Source organism: Penicillium antarcticum (genome assembly GCF_028974205.1).
Source record: "Penicillium antarcticum strain IBT 31339 chromosome Unknown utg000005l_segment0_segment0, whole genome shotgun sequence".
NCBI classification, from domain to species: Eukaryota; Fungi; Ascomycota; class Eurotiomycetes; order Eurotiales; family Aspergillaceae; genus Penicillium; species Penicillium antarcticum.
The window spans coordinates 71,798-88,832 of record NW_026695303.1 but is presented as its reverse complement, the minus strand read 5'-3'; the positions used below and the strand labels follow the sequence as shown (position 1 = coordinate 88,832).

Sequence of the window (17,035 nt, the reverse complement as noted above, 5' to 3'; positions counted from 1 at the left end):
CACAAAAAAAAAACACCAAGCCTTTGACAAGACCACAAAGGTCAGAGGGAAATAAAAAGATGGAACCATGCCATGAGAGAGAAAAATAAGACAAGAAATCACGGGAGATGCCACCCCGAAAGTCCTTGCGCCCGCTAATGACTAGCTGCAAAGCAGACCCGCCATGGTGTATTAGGCGAAAAACGTGAAGTTGAAATGCCAATGGAAAATATGGGAAAGTGTAGGTCCCACGGGGTATTAGAAGTGAAACAAGCCGTCTAGGTGATGTGCGCGACAAAATTCGATCCCCAAAAGATGTAAAGGTGGAGCGTGGCGAAGTGAATAGAAAGAGGTTCATGAATTTGGGGAACGTCCTGGAGCCCCAGGATGTCCCATTGGAGAATTGTAAGGCTGTTGTGCCTCACCAGTGTACATGGGGTATGGCACCACGCCCATAGGAGGCATAGCACTCATATCTTGCCACTGGGGGTAGTTCATGCCTGGTGGGTAGGACACTGAACCGGGCGTCTGCATATCGGAGCCCGGTGATCCTTGTGGGCCTAATGCACTGGAGGCAGGTAGAGGTTGAGCGGGTGTGGTCATTCTCCGTTTCAACTCTGGAGGCATCTGGGGATGATATGGATTGGGATAGGCCGATCCCATTTCTTGTCCGGGGTAGCTCATCGTTCTCGGTGGCGGTGGTGGTACCTGCCAGACAGTTCCATCTGGCTGCATAGCAAAGGCCGGAGTCGGGTTCATAGGCGTTTGGCTTCCCATTGGAGAGGCGGCAGATATAGGCGAAGGTGGTGGCAGTCTTGAGGGCATGTTCGGATTCCACACATTGGGTGCCATGTTCATCATTTGGCCCTTTCCGGCCATCGTATTCAACATGTGCGGGTCTGATATTGTCGTAAATTCGTCCCACGCGACCCCTGCATCCATAGTCGGGTGTCCAGCAAAGTCTCCTGGTCCCATGGGTCGATCTAATTCGAAAATTGGTCAGTTTACAACTTGGCCTAGCAATAATTTGGAATGCGCCAATGGCACACCTGACGCAAACCTACCTGGTGTTAGACCCATTGGGTTACTTGGAACCATGTTGACATTGTACGGCGAAAGTTCCTGGGCGGATGAAGTGTTCATGGGCATGGTTTGATATGGATAGAAGCTCTCGGTGGGATCGGAGACCAAGTTGGTCGGGGAAGATGCAATTGGCGTGGTGTTTGAGCGCTCTGTTGATGGAGTCTCCAATCTCGAGCTAGGGCGTGATTTCTTTTCGATTGGTGGTTGTTGGTCCACAGGGAAGAATTGACAGTCCTTTCGCAGTCGAATGCAATTCTCACAGCGTCCTTCTGCGTCGTCTGGGGCTACCAGGCATCGAATCTTTCGTCGGCGGCAATGTACTGTAGATGTATGAGCTAAATTGCTGATTTGCATGCCCGCTATGTCGCCCTGAACGGGGGCTCTCGTTCTTGATCGACATATCTGCGCACGATAGCGAGAGGAAGTGTGATTTGGTACTGACCACATGCGACAGATGTCCGGTGATACCCCAATTTATTGCGCTTTTTATCGTTTGCGTCCATGGCGGCGCTTTGTGAAGTGGGTGTTGATGCCATTTCGTCGACAGCTGCGGGCATAGCTCCTACATGCAAGATTCCGTCGTTATACCAGTTGAATTCGCATCAATAGCCCCAGCGCAACGAAAGGGGCGCCTTGCGAGAAATCGGGCTGAAAGTGCCTAGAGGGGTGATCGAATGCGAATGCGACAATCCCCACAAGGCCATGCAAGACACCGCAGAGAGACGATAGCCGAGGGGTGGTGTCCGGAGGATGACGCTCCAATCCTCAAGCCTAGATCCGCATGCGCCGATATTGCGCGTTTCAGAAAATGGCAGTCGGGGGTATGTTACGGCCCGCTGAGTCGGATGCCCGTCAAGTCTGTTGCAATAGAGTCGGGGTCGAGGATAGATTGGTTTCCAGGCCCTCAATATCTCCAGTTATTGCGAATTAATCAATGGTAATTATAATTAGAGTGTTCCTGGAAGACGGGCCTTCAGACAGGGTTAGGGTCTAGAAGGTTATCGTGGTCCAGTTTGGGATCGAGGAAGAAACAGACTAGGGGGAGACCAGTCAAACGATAACAACCAGAAAGAGATTAGTAAAGGAAAAAAAAAGAAAAAAGAAAAAATAGGCAATTCAAAGGAGTGAATGAAGTGAACGGTGTGAATGAAAGAAGAGAGCAGATCGAGGATGTACTATAGTCTCAAGAGACAGAAGCTAATCGCGGGGTGAAACGCTCTCAAGGCCTGGTTTCGGGTTTTTCTATTTTTTATTGAATTTTTTTATTTTTTATTTCCAGTATATCCCACCGTACGTGGAACAAGGTGGCTCTGCATACTAAGACTAACTCGGATGTATCGACTTAGCCCAAATCAACTGCAGGTCATTGTCAACCACATTCGATGATCCGTTCAGGGGGGCCTTCCCTTTAACCTTCAACCTTCGATTGAATCTATTGAGTTCACAGATGTTGTGCTGTCTAGCCAAGGGGGAATTTCTACTGTCCAGAATTTGTTCCTGATTGACTATTTCCCTGTTTCGTTTTATACATTCTGTCATCGTCCGAGCCAGATTGATTTCTGAGGAACACATCGTGATTAGGTAACTGTGCAATGCCCCCTGATTGCGTACGATAGACCCAACTCATCAAATGAGGTCGAGGCCAGGAACCATGGTCTGGGAGCCCTGACACGGTGGGGACTGTGGATGTTGGATGGTGGTCGCTCATAGTGTACCAGTTGGGCTTAGTGCCAGGAGGGCTACCTGTCAATCATTGATGAACTGGGGAATACTTCCTTCAAGTCCCGGCTAAGTGATTGGCGACGCGAGCTTAGGTCGGCACCTACAACCAATAAGCTCGGTATTCCGAGGGTCCATTGCCCCAAAGAGAACCTTCTGTGTCTGGTTATTTCAGAGGGTGATCCCGAGAAACCTTGTGTGCTTCTGGAAGGGGAATGTAGCTTGAGAATTATGCGCTGGCCTTCTGGAAGACTGGTAGTAGAAATTTCGCAATCCCCCATAACCAGACTGAAACGAACCACTGGATGATTGGTTCTAAAAACAGATTCAGGGTCCACGGCTGATGTGTATCAGGTTTTACCCGAGAAACACGTAGGTATTCGGCTTTTTCTTTCATTTCATTTCATTTTTTTTTTTTTTTTTTTTTTTTTTTCATTGTGTTCACGACAGTCATGCTTGGAGTTTCCCTTGAGGATTTGCCCCCCCTTTTTTTTGTCCTGCGTCGCCGGTAGCTTAATCCCAATTTGGCTTCAATAAAATGACATCTTCCGCCACATTTACCCAGAGCGAAAAAGAAATGTGCCCAGAAGATCCAATGGAAATAGTTGGTTCACCAATGAAAGACGGCCAACATTCTTAGTCAGGGATCCTACCACCGCGTTCCTTGGATAGAAAAGTCTCTAGTAGGTCAATCAAGTGAATCTTAATATTATAATTACTGTTTCTCTACCGTATTCATCTTTTGACGGAGTACGTGGCCCTTGTGAAAGTCCTCAAAAAGCCAATCTGTATAGGACCGGAGAAAACCAATGACATAAAGTGCAGCTACACAGCCCTGGACTACACCCAAATAAGATATCATTCCGAAAGCCTTAAGACACGCCCTACACAGTAAGAATCAGAAGCGATCTCATCCTGCAACTGTGGGGCTGGTCAAGGTTTAATTAAGGATCGTCTCGACGCTGGTAGCGCGTTACAGATGCTTCTTGGCAGTTAGGCTGGGGTTTGTCAAAAGCCTCATATGCATGCCAGATCCCACTAAAGGGGCAAACGGGTCAAGAGATCAGCGACGGGGTCCTTGTGCTTGTTCTACACTTCCAAAAAAAAAAAAAAAAAAAAAAAGGGGTGGCGAGGATCCGAGAAAAGACTGGTCACCGTGGCTTGGGGAGAGAGTGTTCAGGTGTATGGAGTAGGGAGTGTGGACTATGATCTTCACGTTATATGGGTGTATCACGTCAACAAATCCCCTCAAGGCCAATGGACGCCACCGATCACCGTGCTCTCGTACTGGCTTCTCTCCTAGCGAAGTACAGGCCCATGTACAGTATTGGAGCATGTGCATGCTAGACGCTGCATTCTACCCATGGGAATGGGTCGACCGCCCTTTTGCGAAGAAACTACATACGCTTCAGCCCCCACAGCACGCTCTGGTCAAAGATCGACGAAGCACGGGTCTTGTATGATGGCCAGGCGCCGATCCCATTGGGCCTCAAACTAAAGACTCTTTGGGGTGCGTCTGCAGCTAAACGATCAACATATGTATCGTGACGCGGCGAATGTCAACTACGATAGATCTCGCAGTAGCGCGAGACAGGCGACTCCGCACTCATAGGACCAATGTACGAGAATAGCATACAGGTCCGCCCGTAATCGGCTTTAGAGCAATTAGGTAAAGCCCCAACGGGCGTCGCGTCGTTGTCGATCGAGCCAATTGTTTAAAGTGAAACAAGGGTCCAGGGCTGAGCAAGATCTCGGTTTCTGATCTCACGAGCCAAGAATCCCTCGGTGGATAGACATGCTCACACGGAATTCCTTGCCTTCTAGAAGACTCGGCTAAATGGAGCTGAAGTTATACATTCCGAGTTTATAAAGTACAAAGATTTGTACTTAGAACACTATTCCAATCTAGGATTAGTAGGCGGCCATGTTCTCTCCTGCCAAATTTCAAGTGCCGAGCTCCGCAGTGGCGTTCTTTGTACCCTGTAAAGGCCATTCGCAGTGAGGTTTCTGATGGAAGTTGTCCGATGCTCTACCCTATATGTCGCGTGGCATTCCTTTCGGGCTAAGTGCTGTTTTAGACGGTCTTCTCCGGCCCTGCATGCCGCATCCCAGGAGGAGCGTTCGGTTAGAGCAAGGCTTAGTTCCAGATTACAGTCCAATATGGACTTGCATATGCCACATACTCTCCATGGACCGTGCAAATGAGACCTAGTAGTAACCTATCCAGTATCAAGGTCAAGGCATTAAACTGAGACATGTTCGAACGGAGTATACTTCCCACATCTAATACATACAGATCTCTGTGGAGTATCAATGCAGGGACCTCACTGGCCCCCTCTACCTGGTCCGGCTGTTTCACCATACTCGGGCCCTTGACTGTTTTTGGGGGCTTTCTCGGCTGCTCATGGGTCAACCCTTTTTAACCTGCAACCTGCCTTACGCGTCCTCCCAAGAAAATATTTCTCTAGGGTCCTCTCCCTATGATTCGCGAATTTCCTTGGGTTGTGAGGAGAAAAGGAAGGTGGTATCTGTTTTATTTATTTATGTTTTATTTTATTTTTCTTTCCCCCTACATTTTACTGGGCTGTCTCGACTCCAATAAAAAAAAAACGGTTTGGGTCCCCTTTCCCCCACGGCTCCGGTGAGAAGACCGTGCTATCACCACAACTTTTCCGGCCCAAAAAGGGGGTGTGCCCCAACCACGGACTTATCCTTCATTTCTTGGTGTCAAATGCCCAGTATGCGCGATTATATGCTCTGAGCCCTGAGCTTGAGGAGCTCAGCCCCAGTGGCTGTTATGGGCGCAAAATCACTTGGTCCTTCGCTAGGAGCAATTTTTGATGACCATGATGACATTCAATACCAAGTCAATATTTACTGCATACCACTGAAACATACTTTAATCTATCTACAGCCCATCAGATAGCCGATGTCACCTTAGTCGCTCACGCGTACCACGACCGGAATATCCACTGCTCTCGCTTGCCTGATACAACACGCGACGCAAGCCCGCCCGCATCGACTGATGATCGCATGACACCCGACAGAAGCGCACCATGCCCGAACGAACGTTTCCTTGGCCCGGTTGCCTCGCGCGTCGATTATGATGATTTCTGGGGTGGGCGGAGCCTCGTCATCTTGCGAAGATCGCATCGGCTGCGGCGCCGAGGTGTTTGGGAGACTGGCGAGTGGAATATAATTGTATGAATAGGACCGGTGCAGTGGATGACTAGGCAGGCGCGTCCATTTAGACTCTTGCGGCTTTGTAGGCTCTTGTTTTTCGACTTGCTCTCGGTCGACGTGGTTTCTGCTGGCAACTCCTAATGGCACACGACACTCATGGGCGGAAATGAAGCGTACATTGTACTTGAGGGCGAAGGAAACCGTAATTGCGCCCCCTGCGCCTTCCGCTTCATCAATGGAGAATGACATAGTTGCCTCGTCAGCGGGTGCAATGGTCTTCCCATTGTCGCATGGAGATCTGACACCATTGACCGATAAACCCAACAACCTCACTTGGCGATTGGATGTTGCGCTTGACTCGGCTTCTTCTTTTGGAATCGTAAAGGCCTCTGCGGTGATATCTCCTACACCCAAAGGTGATGACTCCATCGTAAGCCTAGCTCCCTGCTTGATTCGAGGCTTACTCGAAACCTGGGGTACTTGCTCAACAGGGAGCTCAAACCAACCACGCTCAAGTACCTCCTGCGTAGTTTTATCGCGGGGAAGCATGTCGCTGCTGATCCACCCCATGCATGTCCTGGCTCCTGCTGCACTAGACAGAACGCGCCCAACAATGCATGCCTTGCTCCACCAACTGCGTTCACCATAAACAAATCCCCCATAGAGATTAGCAATAGGCCCCAGCTGCCCTAGAGCCTCAGCATCATTCTCTAGCAGGGTAGCCATGAGAAGATGACTGACGCCCTCACCGGGGATCACGAATCCAGATAGCCAAGTACGCGAAACCCAGCCTAGGGTTTTAGATTGTGGATCGCCCGAGCTATGGAGCTTCACGCGCCGGCGGCAGGGGTTCCGGGTGTACATATCCTCCTTGCCCAGTGAGGTCCCACTGGATATAGGTTCCACCCCCCTGTCATCGACAACCAAGGCTGGAAGGATCGGATTCTCTGCGTCCCCCAGTTTAAGGTTCATTGCAGTTTTCAAGGCATCGATATTTGGCCATCCAATATTTTCAGCGAAAACGTACAATCCCTCCAGCTGTTGTCGGACGTGCGATGAGCTTAGCTGGCAATCCCAGGCAGACTGCAGGCTCGCAGCCGGGGATGATTTGCGTCGAGTGAGAGTTTCCATGAAGGGAAAGTGGCGACCCTTCTCAGGCGACTTGTTGGGCGAAGAGGGTGACCGAGATGCATCTGAAGGTGCTTTTGATTCCGATGATGCCCAAGTGATATCCAGACTATCAAGGAATCGACGCACAACAATCAAATCCCAATTGACCTTGCCTTCACGCAGCTTGTCGAATTGATGAAGTTCCAGGATCGTGATATGACCCCCATGCGGATCATGTAACATACCAACTCGAACAAAAGCATCCAATCGAAGAAGCAACTCCGCGGAGAGAAGCATCTGTATCATCAACCACTTTCGCTCAATTCCAGACGTGGTCAAATCCTCTCGAGGTAGGCGGTCACCGCTTGACCCAGGCTCTAGACAGTCCCCATCACCATGTAGTGAAGCTTCCCAAAGAACTTGCCCGGCACGAAAACGCCATTCAGGCAGGCTGAAGTTGATCCATGCACCCGGGGTGTTCAGCACAATACACAATGTCTTGATCTGTGACTTGATGCTATGGGGATGGCCTGGCAGGATGTCGGCAGGTGGCGGATGGGGGTAGAGAAAACGAGTATGCAATGAATCGTGTAATTGATACGGAGTCTCAATGTCTAGAATTGTCTTTGTCGATCCCTCTCGAAGCATGTCTTGTCTGAACTGCCGCAAATGATCCAGCCGTTGCACGAGAGCTTGAAGACTGATATCTCGCACCCCAATGCGCTTCCAGGCCCGAGGACCGTCGCAGATGAGCTGGTGACGATCGTAGACGGCACCACTCTGGCATTGGGAATAGGGTCTGTCGTACCCCCCATCAGATCGAAGGCCTCGGTTGCTGGCAAGTTTGAGACGCGCCGCAAGTATGGTGGTGGCCTGGGCTCTTCGGGGCCCGTATATCGAACAGCATCCGCCACGGACAGTTCAAGAAAATGTCGAAAGCCAACGGTACCGGGCTCCTTTCCGTTGTTAGACAACATGTTGGGTACCTCGAATATCCCGACATCAAAAGTAGCCCTGTTGGTAGCGTCTGTTCGGCGCCAGTCGTAAATTTGAATAGGCACACCACCTTTCACAGCCCAGTCATCTGGGACCGGTAGATGAGCGTGGAGTGTGCTGAGAGTAAATGAAGCATGTGGTAATGGCTTCCGATCCCACAGATGTTGAACTACAGGGTTCTGTTCATCCCAGGGAAAGATCACTTGGGGATACCACCGCCCATGTTTGCCCTTCTCCAAAAGAAAGTGAGGCGCCCCAGAGAGAATTTTCTTCACATCTTCCTTGGTGAGTACTGATTCAACCGGAGATCTAGATTTAGTTGCCGCTGACTTATTCTTCGGTGTGCTTGATTTGTCAAGTCTGTACTCGAGGAGATCTTGAATATTCCCTGGCTGCTTGGGCTCGGAGTGATCTGGTGCTGTAGGGGATTGGCCGCGAGGAGAGGCGCAAGGATAATCTCTGTTGCTACCATTTCGGCCACTGTCGCATCGTTGTTTGTGCATGGCGGGCGCGTCAGCCGAGGTAGACTTTTCATGTCCCTTGCTCGCCATCAGTGACATCCGGGGTGCAAAGGTTCACCGTCTTACATGAAGTTCTGACTTCAGACTATCACTGCTCTTTCGAAAGAGATTTCGAAACCCGCCTTCAGAGCGAGCATCTTGATGCGAAAGCGATCGTCTGAGCGCCCTGGGCTCCTCACGGGATGCTGCATCCGATTGTGAACGGCGTCGGCTAAAAAAGAAAGTCATTGTGAATGCGCTGCTAGTGCATGGTAAACGTTTAAAAGTATGAAGCAACTCAAAAATATTCCCAAATTTAGAGCTGGGAATCAAAGAAGCAATAAGCTTATGGGGACGCTGATCTCGGCTCTTCGGCTTGCAACGGACCCTGTCAACGGCAATGCGGCAAGTGGACAGCTGTGGCGCCGAGTTTGGGCCGATAGCAGCAGTTCACCCAGAAAGAAACGATCTTCAAATAGACAAACGGGATCCCGACACACTGAAGGGGATTTTGTCCAGGTGAAGTCGAAAAGTGATGAAGTAAGAGTGAGCGGGTGGGATGTGTCATCACGTGATGAGTATATAGTCCGAGAACAGAGAAAGGAGAGTGAGTCAAAGTGTCAGTTTCGATCAGATGGCAATTTGCTTATGATATCCCTTGGTATATTTCCTGCTGGGGTACCTTGCTTTGTACAGTCCACGACGTAATGTTTTCTGTGGGCCACCGGCTATTTGATTTAGTACCCGGACCGAGATATGATAATATAGTGACCGGAAAACCTCAGATTAGAACTATAAGACTTGATGAATGTCAATGATTGATTTTCAAGGAGCTACACTTTACTTGAAAGGCAGAGCAATTTAGCCGTACTCTTGCCAGGCGTCTTGAATCCGATCACGCTCACAATGGAGACTATCAACGTGGATGTTCTGGTCTGTGGGGGAGGAATGTCTGGAATGGCATGTGCTGCTTTCGCAACCGAAGCAGGAGCTCAAACAATGGTTGTCGAGAAGCAACCCGATGTCGGTGGCTCATCAAATTACTCTGCGGGAATGTTGTAAGTAATTGCACTATTATCCGGAATAAAAGCCGTGTTGACAATATCAACAAATAGCTGGGCACCGCAAAACTACGATAAGCTGAGATCTTGGGTCCCAGCAGGAGACCCTACTCTACAAAAAGCCTGGCTGAAAGATTACCTGCCCGCAGTGCAGTGGATGCGTGACAACGGAGTGCCTACTGCAAAACGTTTCGATGGCATCATGACAATAGGTGCAGTGTGCCAAATGCAGGAATTCTCAAAAACACAGTGGCTGACAAGATACAGGTATCGGGTTCCCAATCAAAATACCGCACCTTCAAGATCTCCATCAAAAACGCATCAAGTCGAGCAACGCAAATGCACTTTTCACAAACACCTCGGTGGTCAGGCTAATTCAGAAAGAGTCTGGTGTGCCTGGATCGAGTGTAACCGGTGCCATCATTTGTCGGCATAACTCCAATTCGCCATCTACATACTATGAGGTTCAAGCTAAGTTGGTTGTTTTGGCCACTGGTGGATTCCAAGGTTCTTCCGATATGACCTCGAAGTACCTAGGACAGGGTGGAGATAATATCTTCGTGCGTTCGAATCGTGGTTCGGTGGGCGACGGGCTCAATATGGCCATTGAAGCTGGTGCTGGGACTAGCAGGGGTATGAATACCTATTATGGCCATCTAATGCCAGCTCCACTCCGAGCTGAGGACGTGAAGCCAAAGGAATATCTTCCACTTGCCCAATATCGTAAGCCAAGATGCTGAGTGAGCTCATACAGATATCTGACAGCTGTATAGAAAGCAAATATTGCCTGTTGATCAATGAATCCGGTCGACGATTTGCAGATGAATCAACAGGAGATGAAATCATCAACCAATATCTTGCCAAGCAGGAAAAGCGTCGTGGGTTTATATTGTTTAAGTATGTGAAATTTCACTGAAGAGTAAATGATATCTGACCTGATTACCTTCTATAGTGAGGAAACCCGCCTCCGACACAGTGTGGGTGCGCTGTTTCCCAATGCTGGTGATGTCGATCGTCTGCAAAAAGCGCGCGACCACGGTTGTAATGTTGGAAAGGCTTCAACGCTGAATGAATTGATGAATATTCTTCATAATTGGGGGGTGAACGATGTGCAGACAAGACGCACCATCGAGCAGTATGATCAAGTAATGCGTTTGGGGCACAAGCACATCTCCTTGGATGCCCCTGTTGGCCGTGGTGGACCGCAGCCTGCACCTTTGGTGGATGGAGAAGGTCCATTTTATGCCATTGAGGTCCAGCCATCGTAAGTCAACCCAGCCCCTGCTCCGCCATTCTCCTAACATGTATAAGTATTACCTTCACCTACGGTGGAATCGCGATCGACACACAAGGGCACGCGCTGACCCCTGACAAGTCTATCATTCCAGGCTTGCTTGTAGCAGGCGTCGATGCTGGTGGTTTTAGCAACCTTGGATATGCTGGAGGCCTTGCTCTGGCCTTTGTGACAGGCTTTTGGGCTGCCCAAGAGGCTGCAAAACAATTGAATTTGCCGGTCCCTCGCCTTCCTCCTGCTGATTCTCGCGATGGGGAGGAAAGACCAGTTCCAGGCCGTCTGTAGAACGATGTGGTAGCGTGCATGGATCAAATTTTGTAGAAATCTATGACGTCGGTAGTCCAACAAAGTTCAATCTACTCATCTATCAAGGTCCTCTATCAAGGTCCTCAGTTGAATATCAATGCCGGTTCCCCTCGGACTCTTTCACCTATTTCTCTTCCTCCTTTTCCTCGGCCTATGTGCGTCAAATGCAAGAAGTTTGATGGATGAACCCTTCAATTTGCTCACTGATTCAAATAATTAGATACAAAACTCAATATTTCTGAAGTCCTCTACAAGCCAGACGGCCAGAATCCAAGGCTTAAGCCACGAGAACTCCCCGGTATCGCATTTTGCCTTGCTCCAGGGTCTGGAGGCTTTGTTTCACGCCATCCAGAGTCAGAGGGAAGGTCATGTTGATGGGCTTGATGCCGTGGAAGGCAGCAAATGCGAGCATATCCCGGTGGATTTGTCTTGAGGACACGATGCCTCCTTGCACCCGAAGACCATTCACAAGCAGTGGCATGTACGGTATTTTGAGGTCGTTGGCGTCTACAGTGAGTGGGGAGATGACACCATTAGGAGCCATGACGTTCAGGTAGAGCTGCCAATCTGGCTGGCTACTGGTGGTCACAAGGAGGTTGTCGATGGGGGCAGAGATCTTCAACTCTTTGACGCCCTTGGTCGCATAGAATTCGGCAGCGCCCAACTTGAGCGCCTCATCTTTTTTACTGTCCGTGCCTGAGAACACCACGACCTGACAGCCCATCTTGGCAGCAAATTGGATGGCCATATGTCCCAGGCCTCCAACACCGACGACACCGACGCGAGCGGTCGGACGAACTTGCGCGACGGTGAGTGCATTGAAGACAGTCGATCCACCGCACATCAAGGGACCAGCGTCTTCGTTACTCATATTGTCGGGAACCTTGAACAAGAAGGCCTCACGCCACACAGCATGTGTACCAAAGGATCCCTGGTCGAGATCGGCGCTGCCATACATCTTGCGCTCACCACACATTGTTTCCCAGCCCGTGAGGCATTGCTTGCAGTGGCCGCAACAATCGTGTTCATAACCCCACCCCACACGTTCACCTTTCTTTAAGAGGTGCGCATCAGGACCAGTCGCTTCTACTACACCGGTTCCTTCATGGCCGAGCGCCATGTCGGCTCCTTGGTAATGAACATCAGTCCCACAAACGCCAGAGTGGGTAATGCGAACGAGTACATCATCGGACTTGAGGTCTTGTCGCTCAGTCTCAGTCTGCTGGATCCCGTCCTTGGAACCCTTGTACACACTGAACTTGATAGGCATTGTGTGAAATTGAGCAAGAAAAGGATTTTGAGGGTGTGAAGCTCCGAATTAGTGCACGAATATTCATTGACGAACTCTGAACAGGCTAATCTTTATAATCCAGCTCTCTGGTACGTCATGGCCCATGGTTTCTAGCCTACCCGAGCCCCCAGAGGCCGGATCAGGCATTTCCTCGAACCTGTTGGAAAGTTTCGTAAACAAAATCAATCGCGATACCATCTGGGTGTCAAAACAGGTCCGTAAGCTCCAATGATATCACCAGCTAGCAGAGCCATTTGACATTGGTTGAATGCTCACGCGCCTAACTCCGGGATTGGGGCCTATCTATTGAGCAATCGGCGTTCAGATCGAGAACAAAGGGGCATCAAGATTTGTTCGAAGTGGTGACATCATATACCCACGCTCAAGTGGGCCGCAGTGAAGCCAAAATTGGGAGCTGTCGGTAACAAGTCCGATATTTTGCGTAGGACATACTCCGTACCAAGGCTGGAAGATTGTTATGAACTGAGTGTTGCGCGAAAGCGACCAAGCCCAGCCTGGGAAATAGGTAAGTGTCTGATAGACGGATGGATATAAAACGCGTTGTCAGCAGGGAAATCTATGCTTGCTCTACCTGTGCTTAGACTCTTCATATAATCATGTTTACCCATCGTGTGTGTTCTCTGCATCATGCATGTAGGTGTGGCAAGTTGAAATAGCTCTCCTAGCTGGCAATCACTAGTCTGCAAACACATAAATTCACACGAAGTATCGATCTTTCCGAGACCCGAGAGCATTTTCTATGTTAATCATTATAATTTATTGAGCTTGATAGCTATCTCGCAAATTGCTACGATAACTTCTTGTCGCTATTCAGAACTTGCGTTGATTCTGCCATAGGCGGTGGAACTAGCGATATCGGACATCCCGATTGGGCAAATGCGAAGTTTAAATAACAAATTTTGTCGCATCTCGCAATCTTTTGCTATTGTCAAGTGTGCTTGTGGTTTTTGACATTGAAGCTCTGGAGATCGTAGCCTCGGTCTGTGATTATGATCCAGATCAACGGTATCACCAGCCCTGGTGATTCCCCTCATGTCATACCTGAAAAGGATGCCGCGTTGGCGGTCGTGAGCGAGGTTGCCCAGGAAATTGATCCCGTCGTGGAAAAGCGAGTGCTACGAAAGATTGACTTGTATTTAATGCCTGCTATGCTCATTGGTCAGTTCCAAACTGGATATCGCCCCCAAGGCGCTGCGTGTGACATCTTGACTAACTTGAATACAGGCTATGGCATGGTGTACTATGACAAGGTAGATGGAATATCCAATATACGCCCAAAGAACACAGCTCTGACGCAATCAACAGGCCATCCTAGGCAGCGCCGCGCTCTTTGGCATGACAACCGATTTGGCCCTAAAAGTGACAGACAACTCTACATCTCCGCCATCTGTTGACACCTCTCGACTCAGCTGGGCAACGTCGATCTTTTACTTTGGAATGCTTGCTGGTCTCTACCCAATGACTTTCGTTTTACAGCGATTCAACATTCGATCGGTTTTGGGCCCAGTAGTCCTTCTGTGGGCTGTTGTTTGTGCAGCCACTGCCGGCGTGACAACTTGGAAGGGGCTTTTTGTACAGCGATTCTTCCTTGGTATGTGTTCGTTCTGAATATGAATTTTCAATTTTCATACCCTGACAAAGCACAGGATTCATTGAAAGTGTCATCCCAACTGGGTTCATGACTATAGTCAGTGGTTACTACACACAAGAGGAGCAGGCCCTTCGACAAGCGTGGTGGTTCTCTGGCACTGGCTGGTTTACTATTATCGGCAGCGCACTCAACTACGGATTTGGCCAAATAACTTCTGGGTCCTTGAAGAGATGGCAGTATATTTACATTCTGGCTGGTGCTCTGACCTTTTTGTTTGGTCTCTGGTGCTGTACTATGCCAAATTCGCCCGTCTCAGCCTGGTTTCTGACTCTTGAAGAACGAGCGGTTGCTGTGGAGCGACTCCGGAAGGGTCAAACAGGCGTGAGGTGCCAGAAGATTAAACCAGATCAGATCAGAGAGTGTCTGACAGATACCAAAATTTATCTGGTGGCTATCATGATGGCAGCAGCGTGAGTGTTCTTGTTCATCAACTTGCATCTTGCCTATGCATTTAACTAATATTATGCTCAGGTACACTATTAACGGTGCTATCTCGGGCTTTGGGCCGTTGATCGTATCGACGTTTGGTTATAATACCTTGGATTCCATCCTATTCCAATTCCCCGTAGGTGGCATTTGTGTCATCTTCATTCCTCTCTGTGGTTATATTTCCACAATTGTACCCAATGCGCGCATTCCTATGCTAATCACCTGCTGCCTTCCAGTCATTGCTGGCTGTGTGATGATTTGGAAATCACAATGGGGATACCACCCGGCGACTCCTGTCATAGGCTACGCACTGACTGGTTTCTTTGGACCAGTGGTTAGTCTGATCATAACAGTTGGAGCTAGTAACGTTGCTGGAGCCACGAAGAAAACCATCATGGCAGCAACTGTCTTCGTCGCATACACCGTGGGCAACATCATTGGGCCCCAGCTAGTGAAAACGAATACTAAAGCACAGCACTATCCGGAGTTGTGGACCGGCATGGTGATCTGGTTTGTTATATTCTTTCCGATTTCTATTACTTGGCTCATCTAACGGAATCTAGTTATTGTATCACGATCACTGCTGCTGTGGCATTGTACTTGGTGCTATGGCGTGAGAATCGAAACCGGGACAAGTTGGAACTCGATGAGGTGCAACGAGACAAGATTGCTTTTGACGATCTCACTGACAAGCAGAATCCCTTTTTCCGGTATGCATTATAATTTGTCCACGCTGGTCTTCAGTTAGTATAACGAGGGAAAATATTTGCTTCAGTCCAAGATAATTATCACATGAACTACTGCCTCCGATATCTCTGCGTGGAACATAGCAAAATATATGCAAATTACCTCATCGTTCTGAATTGTTTTAACAAGATACAAGGGCAGCTCCTCCCCTATTATATGGAGCAATACCATGATGAACACGGAATCTTGAAGATTCCGTCTCTCGCAACCCCGCAGACAATTCGCTTATGGGATAGATAAAAGAGTTTCCTTTAGCACATTTATTCTATCTTTAAAAATTCCCCAGATTAAATGGAGGTACCAAAAGAGCCCTCTGTTGAGGCACTTCGTGGTAACTACGCTGCGGCGAGGGATCCGCGATATGAAGTGACCTGGGAGCCTCTTGACGCGGAGAACCCTCGGAATTGGACACTGTGGTACAGAGTGTTCATTGTTACATCCATGTCATTTTCTACCACCATAGTGTGAGTCTAATCCATTGAATACCCTACCGCATTTTTTCACGCCTAGCTGACCTGACTGATGGGCATAACGCAGAGTGATATACTCGACCATGTATACTTCTGGCGTTGATGGCATAAGAAGAGAATTCAATATTTCTTCAAAAATAGTTGTTCTTCTTGGCCTGACCACAAATCTTTTTGGTCTTGCGTTGGGTTCGGTTGTTTTGTCGTCCCTCTCCGAGATCTATGGCCGCCGGCCCATATACATCATTTCTGTTCTTCTGTTCGCCCTCTTCATTCTGCCCGTCGCTTTAGCAAAGAATATCGAAGCCATTTTGATCAGTCGATTCTTTGGAGGCTTCTTTGGTGGAACTATGATCGCCAGTGCCCCAGGAAGTGTGACTGATGTGACGGATGACCAGCACCGCACGTTGGCACTCAGCTTTTGGAGTCTCGGAACCATGAATGGGCCTGTCCTTGGTACGTCTATGCCCGCTTGTTCTCTTATAATTGGACGCTAACCTCTTGTCACAACCCATAGGGCCCATTATTGGTGGCTTCGTTTGTCAGTACCTTGGCTGGCGCTGGATCGATTGGATAGTCTTGATTTGCAGCGGTGTTTCACTCAGCTTGATGTTGCTAGTCCAGGAAACATACGCCCCAGCTCTTCTTCGGAAGCGCACAAAAGAAAAACAGCAGGCAACGGGGGATCGTCGCTGGTGGTGCCGATTTGATCACCAAGAGACTGGCTTACAAGTTTTAAAAACTAATTTGGTGCGACCCCTAAGGATGGTTGTACTTGAACCTATATGGTGAGTTGAATATGGACACTCTTGCGCGCTGATTTTCCAACTAACTTGGTATTGCCAAAAAAAGTATATTTTGGAATTTGTATGTTGGCATCGTATACGCAGTCCTATTTTTATGCTTTGTTGCCTATCCAATTGTGTTTGAAGAGCACCGTAGCTGGCCCGCAGGTCTTGCAGGTCTAGGATATTGTGGCATTGGCACAGGGACGGCAATTGCTGTTCTACTGGAGCCCTTGGTCAGACGGATCATCGATCTGCATCCCCGCGATCCAATCACAGGACAACCTGCTCCAGAGGCAGCAGTGATTGCAATCTGCATTGGGAGCATCTTGATACCAGTTGGAGAAATCTGGTTTGCTTGGACGGCACGTCCTTCAGTACACTGGATATGTCCCATTCTTGCCGGAATACCC

The 17,035-nt window shown here is 49.0% G+C and overlaps 6 protein-coding genes across 6 annotated transcripts; 3 read left to right on the top strand and 3 right to left on the bottom strand.

Moving 5' to 3' along the window:
- Positions 1 to 333: 333 nt before the first annotated feature.
- On the bottom strand, positions 334 to 1,619 carry N7508_004689 (putative C6 finger domain protein; the record flags this gene model as incomplete). The annotated part of the gene is made up of 3 exons (XM_058462755.1): positions 334 to 962; positions 1,044 to 1,382; positions 1,505 to 1,619. 3 exons carry the CDS (start codon positions 1,617 to 1,619, stop codon positions 334 to 336), a joined length of 1,083 nt encoding a protein of 360 aa, XP_058319233.1.
- A 4,099-nt stretch (positions 1,620 to 5,718) lies between these two features.
- N7508_004688 (uncharacterized protein) lies at positions 5,719 to 8,621 on the bottom strand (the record flags this gene model as incomplete). The annotated part of the gene is made up of 2 exons (XM_058462754.1): positions 5,719 to 7,729; positions 7,789 to 8,621. 2 exons carry the CDS (start codon positions 8,619 to 8,621, stop codon positions 5,719 to 5,721), a joined length of 2,844 nt encoding a protein of 947 aa, XP_058319232.1.
- Positions 8,622 to 9,476: 855 nt separating this feature from the next.
- Positions 9,477 to 11,210, top strand: N7508_004687 (FAD-dependent oxidoreductase; the record flags this gene model as incomplete). The annotated part of the gene is made up of 6 exons (XM_058462753.1): positions 9,477 to 9,628; positions 9,686 to 9,843; positions 9,899 to 10,354; positions 10,405 to 10,528; positions 10,584 to 10,895; positions 10,943 to 11,210. 6 exons carry the CDS (start codon positions 9,477 to 9,479, stop codon positions 11,208 to 11,210), a joined length of 1,470 nt encoding a protein of 489 aa, XP_058319231.1.
- Positions 11,211 to 11,508: 298 nt separating this feature from the next.
- On the bottom strand, positions 11,509 to 12,501 carry N7508_004686 (NAD(P)-dependent alcohol dehydrogenase; the record flags this gene model as incomplete). The annotated part of the gene is made up of 1 exon (XM_058462752.1): positions 11,509 to 12,501. One exon carries the CDS (start codon positions 12,499 to 12,501, stop codon positions 11,509 to 11,511), a length of 993 nt encoding a protein of 330 aa, XP_058319230.1.
- A 1,031-nt stretch (positions 12,502 to 13,532) lies between these two features.
- Positions 13,533 to 15,346, top strand: N7508_004685 (putative MFS transporter; the record flags this gene model as incomplete). Its single annotated transcript, XM_058462751.1, has 6 exons — positions 13,533 to 13,701; positions 13,768 to 13,793; positions 13,849 to 14,134; positions 14,190 to 14,604; positions 14,666 to 15,133; positions 15,187 to 15,346. 6 exons carry the CDS (start codon positions 13,533 to 13,535, stop codon positions 15,344 to 15,346), a joined length of 1,524 nt encoding a protein of 507 aa, XP_058319229.1.
- Positions 15,347 to 15,661: 315 nt separating this feature from the next.
- On the top strand, positions 15,662 to 16,576 carry N7508_004684 (uncharacterized protein; the record flags this gene model as incomplete). Its single annotated transcript, XM_058462750.1, has 4 exons — positions 15,662 to 15,834; positions 15,908 to 16,293; positions 16,355 to 16,374; positions 16,457 to 16,576. 4 exons carry the CDS (start codon positions 15,662 to 15,664, stop codon positions 16,574 to 16,576), a joined length of 699 nt encoding a protein of 232 aa, XP_058319228.1.
- Between the last annotated feature and the right edge of the window lie 459 nt (positions 16,577 to 17,035).